Source organism: Lithobates pipiens, unplaced genomic scaffold, assembly GCF_037356315.1.
Source record: "Lithobates pipiens isolate NorthernLeopardFrog02 unplaced genomic scaffold, aLitPip1_a1.2 Scaffold_62, whole genome shotgun sequence".
In the NCBI taxonomy this organism is placed as follows: Eukaryota; Metazoa; Chordata; class Amphibia; order Anura; family Ranidae; genus Lithobates; species Lithobates pipiens.
Window position 1 is genome coordinate 1,880,875 of NW_027507884.1, and position 14,538 is coordinate 1,895,412.

General features: G+C 46.7%; 1 protein-coding gene across 2 annotated transcripts in view; it reads left to right on the forward strand.

Annotated features, from left to right (window-relative positions):
• The window catches only part of LOC143958866 (Fc receptor-like protein 5), a 39,819-nt gene that overhangs the window by 24,534 nt on the left and 747 nt on the right, over window positions 1–14,538 (forward strand). For both annotated transcript variants that reach the window (XM_077467846.1, XM_077467847.1), the window contains one exon: window positions 3,970–4,239. In XM_077467846.1, the coding sequence (XP_077323972.1) occupies window positions 3,970–4,239 (270 nt within the window). The remainder of the gene's footprint in view (window positions 1–3,969; window positions 4,240–14,538) is intronic.

Genomic DNA, 14,538 nt, shown 5'->3' on the forward strand with positions numbered 1-14,538 from the left:
AAAATTAGCCCTAGTATAGGAATGGAGACCACCTTGGATTGTGGACTCCTTGAGGGTAGGGACCGATGTGAGTGTGCAATGTACAGGGATAGGGACAATTGAGACACTCACTCTGGATGGACTGGTGTCTTTGTTCAAACTTACTAACTATCTATGTACGGTTACTATCTACCAGCAATGGGGCTCCATTTTAATACCAATGATGGGGCACTATTCCTCCAACTAGTACCAATAATGGAACGCTATCCCTACCACTGACACCAATGATGGGGCACTATTCCTCCCACTGATACCAATGATGGGGCACTATTCCTTACACTGATACCAATAATGGGGCACTATTCCTCACACTGATACTAATGATGGGGCGCTATTTATTCCACTGATACCAACGATGGCACACTATTCTTCCCACTGATACCAATGGTGGGGCACTATTCCTACCATTGACACCAATGATGGAATATTATTCCTCCCACTGACATCAGCAATGCGGAATTATTCATCCCACTTACACCAATGATGGGGCACTATTCCCTCCTTTTATGCCAACGATGGGGCATTATTTCCCCCATTGACACCAACAGCGGAACACTATCCTTCCCACTGATGCCAATGATGGGGCATGATTCCTCCCACTGATACTAATGATGTAGCTCTATTCATCCCACTGATGCCAATAATGGGACACTATTCCCACTACCGATACTAATGACAGGTCACTGGGCACTGATTGGTAGCACTGGTGGGCACTGTTGAGACTGCACTGGTAATCCCTGATCACTGATGTCCCTTCAACACAAGCCGGTTGTTGGCTCTTTTTTTCTCTCTCCTCAGCATGAGGAAAGAAAAGCTGACAAACGGCTTGTGTTTACTTCTGTGATCAGCTGTCATTGGACACAGCTGATTGTGTGGTAAAGGGCTGCTGTGATTGGCCCTTTACCCCGATCTGTGATCAGCTAAGTCCAAAGGATTTAGTGATCACAGAGCACACCGCAGGGGGCAGCGCGATTGACCACAATATACACCCTACCGGCAAATTAATCCCACGCTATAGCTTTCTTTCGGCTAAGGGAAGGGGAGGGGTTACAGGCTACGTTCACCTTTTCCACAGAACAACCTTATGCAGATATTAAAAATCATTGCAGCTGTGTAAAATATTCATTATTTTATGGTCACAGCTGTAGGCCATTTTATGCTAGTAAAATGCACATATGTGAAAAACAAAAAAAATATGAAAATAGTCCCAACAAAGTATAAGCAATCTTGAACATCCAGTGACAGAAATTTCTTGCTGTGTGATATTGATAAAGTTTATTCCTTCACCAAGACACGCACCTCCGTGGATGGCGTGCGTTCCACTGGCCGTGTACCAGAGGGACCAGAAGTGGCATGAGATAATGTGACCAGGTACTGCCGCCGACCTACGTTTCGTCGGTTACGCCTTCGGACGTAACCGACGAAACGTACGTCGGCGGCGGTACCTGGTCACGTTACCCCACGGCACTTCCGGTCCCTCTGGTTGCTGTACACGGCCAGTGGAACGCACGCCATCCACTGAGGTGGAAGCAAAGTGATTCAGACAAGCCAGCAGCCCCAGTGCCGATCGTGTGTGGGCCAATCCGATCGTGTGTGGGATAATCCGATCCTTTTTCGTAAAAAAAAAAAAATCAGACGTACCTAGAAATAGAACATGTTTCAAATCTGTCCGACTGACTCAATTCCTATCGGGAAAACTGTTTGTCTGTGTGCTGGTCCGACGGACCAATACGACGCAAGGGCAGCTATTGGCCACTGGCTATTGATCTTTCTATTTTAGTCCCGTCTTACGTCATCACGTTCAAAATGAACGGACTTTCAAATGAACTTAGTCTGTTCGTGTGCAGTCAAGTTTGTTCATTCGCAAAGTCCATCGTTACTCCGCCGAATGTCCGTCGGGGTGACCGTCGAACCTAGTCTGCCGGAAAGTCCGGACCTGTGTATGCGGCATAACAGGTTTTCTTATAAGATTGCCCTGTATTTGGCCCCATCCATCTTTCCATCAACTCTGACCAGCTTCCCTGTCCCTGCTGAAGAAAAGCATCCCCACAACATGATCCTGCCACCACCATGTTTCACAGTGGGGATGATGTGTTCAGGGTGAAGTTCAGTGTTAGTTTTCCGCCACGCATATCGTATTGCTTTTAGGCCAAAAAATGTAATTTTTGTCTCAATTGACCAGGGCACCTTCTTCCACATGTTTGCTGTGTCCCCCACATGGCTTCTCACAAACTGCAAACAGGACTTCTTATGGCTTTCCTCTAACCATGTCTTTTTTTTGTGGAGAGCACGACTAATAGTTGTCCTGTGGACAGATTCTCCCACCTGAGCTGTGGATCTCTGCAGCTCCTCCAGAGTTACCATGGGCCTCTTGGCTGCTTCTCCGATGAATGCTCTCCTTGCCCGGCTGGTCAGTTTAGGTGGACGGCCATGTCTTGGTAGGTTTGTAGTTGTGCCATACTCTTTCCATGATGGATTGAACAGTGCTCCATGAGATATTCAAAGCTTGGGATACTTTGTTATAACCTAACCCTGCTTTAAACTTCTCCACAAATTTTTTCCCTGACATGTCTGGTGTGTTCCTTGGCCTTCATCATGCTGTTTGTTCTCTAACACACCTCTGACAGCTTCACAGAACAGCTGTATTTATACTGAGATTACATTACATACAGGTGGACTCTATTTACTTTTTAGGTGACTTCTGAAGGCAATTAGTTTCACTAGATTGTAGTTAGGGGTATCAGAGTAAAGGGGGGGCTGAATACAAATGAATGCCACACTTTTCAAATATTTATTTGTAATAAAAATTGAAAGCAATTTATAATTTTCCTTCCACTTCACAATTATGTGGCACTTTGTGTTGGTCTATCACATAAAATCCAAAGAAAATACATGAATGTTTTTGATTGTAACATGAAAAAATGTGGGAAATTACAAGGGGTATGAATACTATTTCAAGGCACTGCATATATATTGTACATGTATAATGGAGATGCTAAAAGTGGTTGTAAACCTCAGGCATGTAATAGGAACAAAGCATATCCCTCTACAGTATAGTGTTTACTTGCCTCAGAGCACTAAGTGCCATTTCTATATGCAGCCCCATTCCTCTGCTATCAGCACGAGTCACTTCTGACAAGTTTTCATGACACCAAGAGAAAAAAAGGTGACGGGGAGGGATCTCCAGCACACAGAATACGATTGACAGCCTCAGCACTGCTCCTGTGTGTTGTGTGTAAGGGGGTGTGTCCAGGGGTGGACTGACAACTAATGGGGCCCCCGGGCAATAGGAGATTATGGGGCCCCCAGGCAATCCGAGTTTATGGGGCCACAGAGTATACACATACTTGTACACACAGTATACACAGACATGTTTCTATTGGCTGAGAAGGTACTGGAGAGGTGGGGCAGCTATAATCTTGGGATTTTTAGACCAAAGTATGTTGGTAAGGGACATTTCAGAGACAGATGTAAAAAAAAACACAGATTTTTACATACTGTCCCTGGTTTTACTGAGGCTGGCAACCCTGATGGGGCCCCCTAGTGGCCCGGGGCCCTCGGGCAGTGCCCGAGTGGCCCAATGGTCAGTCCACCCCTGGGTGTGTCCCTTCCCTCCAATCAGCTCCCCTCACTGAGCTCTGCAGAGTGTAACTTCACCTCTCCACACCCTTTTTCCTGACAGCTCAGATAAGCTTTATAAATCCTGCAGCTAAACAGGTACAACTTATGTAGGGGGATTTGTTTCATCTCTGTGTGTCACTTGAGGTCAGTCACTTTACTGGGTATGTGGAAGGTTTTACAACCACTTTAATGTAAATAACTGTATCAGTCTGTGTTTCAAAACCCTGCCCAGCCATTCCTGCTCATGGCTCTGTTTTTTTCCTTCATAGAAGAACGACCATTTACCTTGTGACATTTGTGTTTTTACAGAACTGTTCACAGTCCCTGTAATCAGCGTGACCCCAAATCCAGCAAAAGCAGGTTATAACGTGACTCTAAAATGTCAGGCAACTGCCTCGAAATACAAACTGAAAACAGAACTGTTGTATGGGTTCTACAAAGATGGACAGATCATTCAGAGATTCAGCTTGGCTAATCAAAGCACAATTCCCGCCGGAAAACATTCTGGGAAATATTACTGTGCTGCGACACCTAAAACGAGCACTGTGACAAAGAAAAGCCAAGAAATAAATCTAAAAAGTAAGTATATATCAAGAGCTGGGAGATAGTATAAAGCAGGGGTGTCAAACTCCAATTTTATCGAGTGCTGCATTAGCAGTATAGTTGCCTACAAAGAGCCGTTCATGCAGAATTCGGGATTATGCTACACACAGAGTGCAGGGTTCAGGAGTGCGTTACGCACAGAGTGTAGAGATCAGGACTGCACTACGTACAGAGTGTAAGGTTCAGGGGTGCACTATGTACAGAGCAAAGTTCCAGCAGAGTGTAGGGTTCAGAGGTACGCTATCTAGAGAGTGCAGTTCCAGTGGTGCCCTATACAGATTGCAGGGTTTAGGAGTGCATTACATACACAGTGCAGAGATCAGGATTACACTACATATAGAGTGTAGGGTTCAGGGGTGAGCTATGTACAGAGCACAGTTCCAGCAGTACCTTATATACAGAGTGCAGGGTTCAGGATTACACTATGTACAGAGTTTAGGGTCCAGGGGTGCGTTATGTACAGAGTGTAGGGTTCAGGATTACACTATGTACAGAGTGTAGGGTTGAGGGGTGCGCTATGTACAAAGTGAAGTTCCAGTGGTGCCCTATACAGATTGCAGGGTTTAGGAGTGCATTACATACACAGTGCAGAGATCAGGATTACACTACGTATAGAGTGTAGGGTTCAGGGGTGCGCTATGTACAGAGCACAGTTCCAGCATTGCTTTATACACAGAGTGCAGGGTTCAGGATTACGCTATGTACAGAGTGCAGGGTTCAGGAGTGCGTTACATACAGAGTGCGGGGTTCAGGATTACGCTATGTACAGAGTGTAGGGTTCAGGGGTACGCTTTCTAGGGAGTGCAGTTTCAGTGGTTCCCTATACAGAGTGCAGGGTTCAGGAGTGCATTACGTACACAGTGCAGAGTTCAGGATTACACTATGTACAGAGTGTAGGGTTGAGGGGTGCACTATGCACAGATTGCAGGGTTCAGGATTACGCTATGTACAGAGTGTAGGATTCAGGGGGGCTCTAGGTACAGAGTGCAGTTCCAGTGGTGCCCTATGCACAGAGTGCAGGGTTCAGGAGTGTGTTACGTACACAGTGCAGGGTTCAAGGATGTGCTGTGTACAGGCTTCAAGAGTGTGCTGTGCACAGAGTACAGCGTTTAGGGGTGCCCTATGCACAGTGTGCAACCTTAACCCCTGTGTTTACAAGTGACAGCACGGAGTGAGAGCTGGAGGTCTTGGAATGGAGTTCTTCCATGTTTAGGGGGCAAGACTGTGTGCAAGGACCACAAGACAAGGCCTGGCGGGCCTGTCCTATAACCCAGAGCCAGCTTATTGCAGGCTATAGTCCACTATCATTTGACGTCACAGAGCTGCTCCAGGGTCTGGAAGGATACCGCAGATGTAATCAAATACCCCTCAAAAGAAAGCTCTATTTGTGGGAAAAAAGAATGCCAATTTTGTTTGGGTACACCGTTGCATGACCGCGCAATTGCCAGTTAAAGCGACGCAGTGCCGTATTGCAAAAAAATGGCCTGGTCATTAAGGGGGCAAATCCTTCCCGGGGCTGATGTGGTTAAAGTAAACTAGTCATCCACTCGTTTCCCAATAGAACAGGCTTGTCCATGAACCTGATGCCATTTGGATGTAGGAGGGGGGCTATGATGGCTTCTTCGAGATGTAAGGTGGGACTCTTTAAAAGACAGATTTTTTTGTTGCCCTTAAAATATTTGTAAAATTCACCAAATGGCTCTCATACTTGAAAAGTTTGGAGACCCCTGCTCTAGGGTGAAAAGGTTAGGAACGTGTGGTCCATACACTCAGCACATGTAAAAAAAAATAGTTACTGCATAGTGATACAAGACATTACTCTAGCACAGTAATTCTCAACCAGGGTTCCGTGAAACCCTAGGGTTCCTTCAGAGGTTCCGAGCACCATTCTTTGGTTCCACCTCCTACCCACCTCCGAGCACCATTCTTTGGTTCCATCTCCTACCCACCTCCGAGCACCATTGCTTGGTTCTACTCCTTACCTACCTCCGGGTACCATTCCTTGGTTCCACTCCCTACCCTTCTCCAAGCACCATTTTTTTGGTTCCACCTCCGAGCACCATTCTTTGGTTCCACCTCCTACCCACCTCTGAGCACCATTGCTTGGTTCTAATTCCTACCTATCTCCGAGTACCATTCCTTGGTTCCACCTCCTACCCACCTCCGAGCACCATTCTTTGGTTCCACCTCCTACCCACCTCTGAGCACCATTGCTTGGTTCTAATTCCTACCTATCTCCGAGTACCATTCCTTGGTTCCACTCCCTACCCTCCTCCGAGCACCATTCCTTGGTTCCACTCCCTACCCTCCTCCGAGCACCATTCCTTAGTTCCACCTCCTACCCACCTCTGAGCACCATTCTTTGGTTCTAATTCCTACCTATCTCCGAGTACCATTCCTTGGTTCCACCCCCTACCCACCTCCTAGCACCATTCTTTGGTTCCACCTCCTACCCACCTCTGAGCACCATTTCTTGGTTCTACTCCCTACCTACCTCCGAGTACCATTCCTTGGTTCTACTCTCTACCCACCTCTGAGCACCATTCCTTGGTTCCACCTCCTACTCACCTCTCTGTAATGGATACAGAACTAAGTATCAATTTGTGGTGCTAAGTAATTTGTATGTAATTTGTTAATGAAAGGAAGTAAAATAGATCCCCTGTAGCCAGCAACAATGGAGCATCCCCAGCAACAATAGACTCTGAACAGCTAGCAACAATAGACCTCTCCCTCAACAGTAACAGAAACCATGGTCTCCCAGTAGCATAAGAGCCCTCCAGCAACAATAGACCCCCCCACCAGCGACAACTGACCTCCCCATCAACAAAAGACTCTCCCCTGTAAAAATAGATCCCCTCCAGCAACAATAGATCCCCCAGCAGCCAGCATCAATAGACCCTCCAGTAAACCCCAGCCCCACTTGCCATTACATACATTCAGAGCTGGAGGTGCCGGAACTGGGTTCCCCCCACGTTCCTGCTGAAAAAAAGCCCTGCATACATCCCAGGAGTCTTCAGGAAGTATTTCTCAGTGGAAGGGAAAACTCCGCTTGTTTGGAACCCCCCCACCTCCACTGCCACATTTGCCACTTCTTTTGGGGGGGGGGGGCTGGTTTTGACAGGTACCCGCTCCCACTTACGGCTCAGATCGCCGCAACAAACTGACCCGAAAGTTCAGACCCCCCCTCCTTCACCCTGGAGTCTTCTTGGACACATCACCGGTCCCAGAAGACTATGGGACCATTCAAAAGGCGTGTCGTGACTTGCACGTGAGGGCGCTAGGGGGGAGCGGCAGGAGGGGGGTGGCACCTCTCCCGCCGCCGATAATGCTGATCTTGCGGCGAATCTGCCGCGGAGACCACCATTATCGTAAACAGACCCGCCGGCTCTAAAGATGGATACCACAGTTGTGGCAGCAGCTGCCGCCGTTACCAAGATATTCATCTTCAAACTGCTGACGTATATCTACATGAGTCGGTCGGTAAGTGCTAATTTTAGCAATAAAGGGAGTGTATATAGATAAATATAGTATGTTGACATGTGTGATCCTGTTTTGATGTTACATTTTGAAAAAAAAGCTGGGCGCCAGCAGTAGGAAGGTGGAGGCCATGTTGGTACACCCTGCACTGCTCAGTGCTAAGCCTTTAAGCTTTACAAATGAAACATGCAAACAGCATCATGGCTGTGAGTATCTCCCAACATTTTGAGGCATAGGACACACCCCCTGCCACACCCCCTTAAAGGAGAATTAACAAAAAAAAAAAGGTTAATTAAATCCACAAGGACTTTTCTTTACCACTACTATTCCTTTATATTGGCTTTTAAAATGTACAAATGCAGCAATTTAGAAATCAGATGAAAGGTTTAGCTCTGGGAAACACTTTTAGAAAGAAAAAAAAAGCGTTTTATATAACAACTATATGGATCAGACGAAAATGAGGGACAAATGAGGGGGAAGAGGGACATTGCTCCAAATCAGGGACAGTTGGGAGCTATGAATATACTATATTTATTTATATACACTCACTTCATTGCTAAAATTATTGTTAAAGCGAAGTTCCACCCAAAAGTGGAACTTCCGCTTTAAGCACTCCTCGCCCCCTCACATGCCACATTTGGCAAGTCATTTTTTTTTGGGGGGGTGCCTAGTTTTGAGTGGTACTTCCTGTTCCACTTCCTGCTTTTCTGACTTCAGGCAGCCTAGGCGACTCCTCCTCTGCTCCTAGGCGGCCCAGAAGATTGCCTGTACACTCGGAGAGCGCAGCACGACTCGCGCATGCGCAGCAACGACTCACGCATGCGCAGTGCGCCCCCCCGGCTATGAAGCCGTAAGCTGTCACGGACCGGGTGCCAACAGTTTCTATGGCGGCGGCGCGGAGAGGAGGGGGGGGAAGAAGCGAGGCTTCGGGCGGCAGCATCGATGTGTTTATTAAAAGTCAGCAGCTACACTTTTTGTAGCTGCTGACTTTTAATAAACTAAAAAAAAGCCTGGAACTCCGCTTTAAATTCAAGACGTAGCTGGGTGTAGTAAGATGTCCGCTGACATTTTTTTTTTTATCATTAAGATTTTTTATTAAATTTTATCAACAGTACAGAAAATAAGACAAGGAAGTAAAAAACAAAAAAATATATACAGTAACAGTAAGCACACATGTTCGTACACACCATTTTCATTTGGATTTATCAAAGTACACTTATCAGGTAATTATGAACTCTTATATTTGGCTGTCCATATACTCCAGATTTTATCGAATTTGTCATATTTTAGCCCTTGTACACACGGCCGGACATTCCGACAACAAAATCCATCAGCTTTTGTCCGACGGATTTTGTCCGAAACTGGTGTTGCATACACACAGTTGGACAAAGTTGTTGGAAAATCCGATCGTACGTAACGTGATAACGTTATTTAGCTACGACGGGACTACGTTCAGGCTAGTAGCCAATAGCTTTGGTCTAGGAATTTGATCTGAGCATGCGTGGCACATTGTCCGATCGTAATTCTCTACAAACGATCGGACAAAGTCCGATCGGACCATGTTGTCGGAAAATTTTTATATCCAGCTCTCAAACTTTGTTGGTCGGACATTCCGACGGAAAAAGGCCGATGGAGCCCACACACGGTCGAGTTATCCGACAACACGGTCCAATCGGACATTTTCCGTCGGAATGTCCGACCGTGTGTACAAGGGCTTAGAGAGTTGATGGCTAGTATGCGTTCAAAGGAGTAGCATTGCTGGACTAATCTGGTTACATCAGTAATGTTTGCAGTTGGGGCATTTTTCCAGGTGCGAAGTACTAGGGAGCGTGAAACTAATGCCGCGTACGCACGACTGGACTTTTCGACGGACTTGGTCCGGCGGACAATGCGACGGACTTTGCAGCTGAGGTCCGCCTGACTTTCAAACGAACGGACTTGGCCACACACGATCACTCACAAAAGTCAGACGGATTCTAACGTGATGACGTAGAATAAGGAAGTTCATAGCCAGTAGCCAATAGCTGCCCTAGCATCGGTTTTAGTCCGTCGGACTAGCACACAGACGAGCAGATTTTTTCGACTGGACTCGAGTCCGTCGGAAAGATTTGAAACATGTTTTATTTTTAGGTCTGCCAGACTTTTGGGAAGAAAAGGTCCGCTAGAGCCCAGGTCGTATGTACGTGGCATAAGAGGATATGTGATACAACTGACCTCATCTCATATGGAATGTTTTCTATTCCTATGTGGAGTATTGCTAGTGCGGGATTACAGGTTGTAATTATGCCAGTGATTGAGGATATCAACTGGAATACTTGGTTCCAGAAGCTAGTTAAGCATGGGCATTCCCAGAACATATGTAGGTGGTGGCCCCGGTGGGCACAATTCCGCCAATATAAGTGTTTCGGAAGAATTTTGTCAGTCTGCAGGGGGTGTATTGCCATCTGTTTGACACCCTAAAGCCCCGTACACACGAGCGGAATTTCCGTTGGAAAAATCTTGGACGTTTTTTTCTGATGGAATTCCACTCAAGCTTGGCTTGCATACACACGGTCATACAACAGTTCTCTGAACTTTCGACCCCCAAGAACTCGGTGACGTACAACACTACAACGAGCCGAGAAAACGAAGTTCAAAGCTTCCGAGCATGCGTCAAATTGTTTCCGAGCATGTGTAGGAATTTTGCACGTCGGAATTGCTACAGACGATCTGAACTTTTTTCCAACCGAAAAATAGAGAACCTGCTCTCAATCTTTTGTTGGCAGGAATTCCGCCAGCAAAAGTTCGGTGGAGCATTACACATGGTCGCATTTTCCGACCAAACGCTCTCATCTCTCTTTTAATGGCGGAATTTCCAGTCGTGTGTACAGGGCATAAGCAGTCATTTCCCAATGGCTTACACAATGGGATGATTTTTGGATTGTATGAACGCTTTCTGCCACTGGTCGTCTGTGATTGTGATGTCTAAATCTGTTTCCCATCTCCTCGTGTTCATAGTTTTCCTGAAGGCTCTTTTGTCCTGTAGGACAGTGATCATCAACTCTGTCCTCAGGGCCCACTAACAGGCCAGATTTTATGTATTACCTTGGGGAAGATGCAGACTAGAATACTGCAATCACTGAGCAGCAAATGATATCATCACCTGTGATGTATTTCAGTTATCTTGCAAACCTGGCCTGTTAGTGGGCCTTGAGGACAGGGTTGAGGACCACTTCTGTAGGAGGTCGTAAAATACTGATATACCCTTACATTTTGGCTTTTCTAGTGTGAGGTATTTCCAGGCTTATCTTGGTATCTTAATTGTCGGAATGGCATTGGCTTTTAGGAAGTGTGTAATCCTGATACATGTGAAGAGCATGTGGTTTGGTAGTTTATATGTGGTCATTAGGTCTTCAAACGGTAGGGGTTTGGCATTTTTGATTAGGTCCTGTACAAACCGGATCCCGTGTTTTGGGAATAGTTTCAAAGATAACATTTTTGCCTCTAATAGGCTTAAGGGAAATTGGTAATTGTTTATAGGGCACTTTTTGTGGTTTTGGTTGAGGAGAAATCTCCATGCTTGTAGAGATGCCTGAATAGTAGGAGGGATATTTCTAGAGTCCCATGGAATCCAGATGTCACCCATTAGGAGAGCTGTGAGGTCGGATGTCGGAGGAAAGGCCCTTTCAATTTCAACCCAGAGTGGGGTATTAGTGTCTGTAAGCCAGCATTTAACTTGGTCTAGTCTAGTTGCCTACATGTAATTGAGGATGTCTACTAGTCCCGCTCCTCCAATGGAGATAAGGCCCTTTCAGTTTCAACCCAGAGTGGGGTATTAGTGTCTGTAAGCCAACATTTGACTTGGTCTAGTCTAGTTGCCTACATGTAATTGAGGATGTCTACTAGCCCCACTCCTCCAACGGAGATAAGGCCCTTTCAGTTTCAACCCAGAGTGGGGTATTAGTGTCTGTAAGCCAACATTTGACTTGGTCTAGTCTAGTTGCCTACATGTAATCGAGGATGTCTACTAGCCCCGCTCCTCCAACGGAGATAAGGCCCTTTCAATTTCAACCCAGAGTGGGGTATTAGTGTCTGTAAGCCAACATTTGACTTGGTCTAGTCTAGTTGCCTACATGTAATCGATGATGTCTACTAGCCCTGCTCCTCCAACGGAGATAAGGCCCTTTCAATTTCAACCCAGAGTGGGGTATTAGTGTCTGTAAGTCAACATTTGACTTGGTCTAGTATAGTTGCCTACATGTAATCGTGGATGTCTACTAGCCCCGCTCCTCCAACTTGTTTTTGTGGAATCAGGTTATTTGGTGAGCATCTTGCCTTCTTTGCACCCCATATGAATGTCCACATTAGAGTGGACATGGATTTGAGAAAGTGTGGTGGGAAGGAGATTGGAAGTGCTCTAAATATGTATACGATTTGCGGTAAGATCGACATCTTAACCGCTTAAGGACCGCCTCCTGCACATATACGTCAGCAGAATGGCACGGCTGGGCACAAGCACATACCTGTACGTTGCTCTTTAAGTGCCCAGCCGTGGGTTGCGAGTCCAACCCCGTCCCGAGCTCCGTGACCGTGGCTGTGGGACCGCTGGTGTCCCGCGATCAGGTCACAGAGCTGAAGAACGAGGAGAGGTCTGTGTAAACAAACCTCTCCTCGTGCTTCCTACTGAGCCTGTCACTGATCGTCTGTTCCCTGTTATAGGGAAAGACGATCAGTAACGTCAGATGCCAAGCCATACCACCCTACAGTTAAAAAAAAACACACACACACTTAACCCCTACACTGCCCCCTAGTGGTTAACTCCTTCACTGCCAGTGTCATTTACACAGGAATCAGTGCATTTAAGTAGCACTGATTGCTGTATAAATGACAATGGTCCCAAAAATGTGTCAAAATTGTCCAATGTGTCCGCCATAATGTCGCAGTCACAATAAAAAAATCGCTGATCGCCGCCATTACTAGTAAAAAAAATATATTAATAAAAATGCTATAAAACTATCCCCTATTTTGTAAACGCTATAACTTTTGCGCAAACCAATCAATAATCGCTAATTGCGTTTTTTTTTTTTACCAAAAATATGTAGAAGAATACGTATTGGCCTAAACTGAGGAAAACATTTTTTTTATATATTTTTGGGGGATATTTATTATAGCAAAAAGTAAAAAAAATAGAATTTTTTTCAAAATTGTTGCTCTATTTTTGTTTATAGTGCAAAAAATAAAAACCGCAGGGGTGATCAAATACCACCAAAAGAAAGCTCTATTTGTGGGAAAAAAAGGACGCCAATTTTGTTTGGGAGCCATGTAGCACAACCGCGCAATTGTCAGTTAAAGCGACGCAGTGCCGAATCGCAAAAACGGGCCTGGTCCTTTGGCTGCAAATTGGTCCGGGGCTTAAGTGGTTAAATGATGCTAGTCTGCCCATCCAGGTTGTCCACTGCCTTCTTCTGACTGCAGGTGCTCTGTCAGAGGAGCAAATCTGGTATCGGCAGAATGCATGAACAGCTGACAGCACGTCCCTTCCGTTACCTAATCTGATGGGTCGCCGATTCTGATGGAACACCGGTGTTTTTCCCCCCGAAGCCGATTGAAGAATCGGCTTGGGCGAGGACATCGTGGGATCCCTGGACAGGTAAGTGTCCTCATATTAAAAGTCAGCAGCTACAGCATTTGTAGCTGCTGACTTTGAAAAAATAAATTCTGAGGGAGCCTGGAGCTTCTCTTTAAGCACACCCTCCAGATTGAGCTAAGGGCAGATGGATTCCAGGATCTAAATGCTACATAAATCATATGCCCTTACTCAAGATGGGCAAAAATGCTAGGGGGATATTTTTTAATGTGATTTATCCTCAGAAAAATAAAGCCTGGAGACATGGATGGATGGATGGATGGGGGTTGCATTGATTAATAAAAATGAATTACCGTATATACTCGAGTATAGGCCGACCCGAATATAAGCCGAGGTCCCCAATTTACCCCCAAAAAACTGGAAAAAATTATTGACTCGTGTATAAGCCGAGGGTGAGACATGCCTGTCCATCCCTGTGTGTCGTCCATCCCTGTGTGTGTCCATGCATCCGTGTGTGTGTGTGTCCATGCATCCGTGTGTGTGTGTGTGTCCATGCATCCGTGTGTGTGTGTGTCCATGCATCCGTGTGTGTGTGTGTCCATCCATCCCTGTGTGTGTGCATGCATCCGTGTGTGTGTGTGTGTGTGTGTGTGTGTGTGTGTCCATGCATCCGTGTGTGTCCATCCATCCCTGTGTGTGCATGCATCCGTGTGTGTGTGTGTGTGTGTGTGTGTGTGTGTGTGTGTGTGTGTGTGTCCGTGCAGCCTACCTGTGTCCAGCCTGCCTGTGTCCGTCCAGCCTGTGTCCGTCCAGCCTGTGTCCGTCCCGGCCTGCGTCCCGTCCCGGCCTGCGTCCCGTCCCGGCCTGCGTCCCGTCCCGGCCTGCGTCCCGTCCCGGCCTGCGTCCCGGCCTGCGTCCCGTCCCGGCCTGCGTCCCGGCCCGTCCCGCAGCTCTTCGTCGGTGGCCATTCTAGGATTCAAAAGCCGCGCCTCCGTCGGTGATAGGCGGAACACTCAATTTCCCACTGACTGCTGGGAAATTGAGTGTTCCGCCTATCGGATGTCCGTGATAGGCGGAACACTCAATTTCCCAGCAGTCAGTGGTCCGCCTATCATGGACGTCCGCTCATCCTCATACTACGGACGAGGATGAGAGGACGTCCGTGATAGGCGGAACACAGACTGCTGGGAAATTCAGTGTTCCGCCTATCACAGGCGAAGGCGGAGACGGAG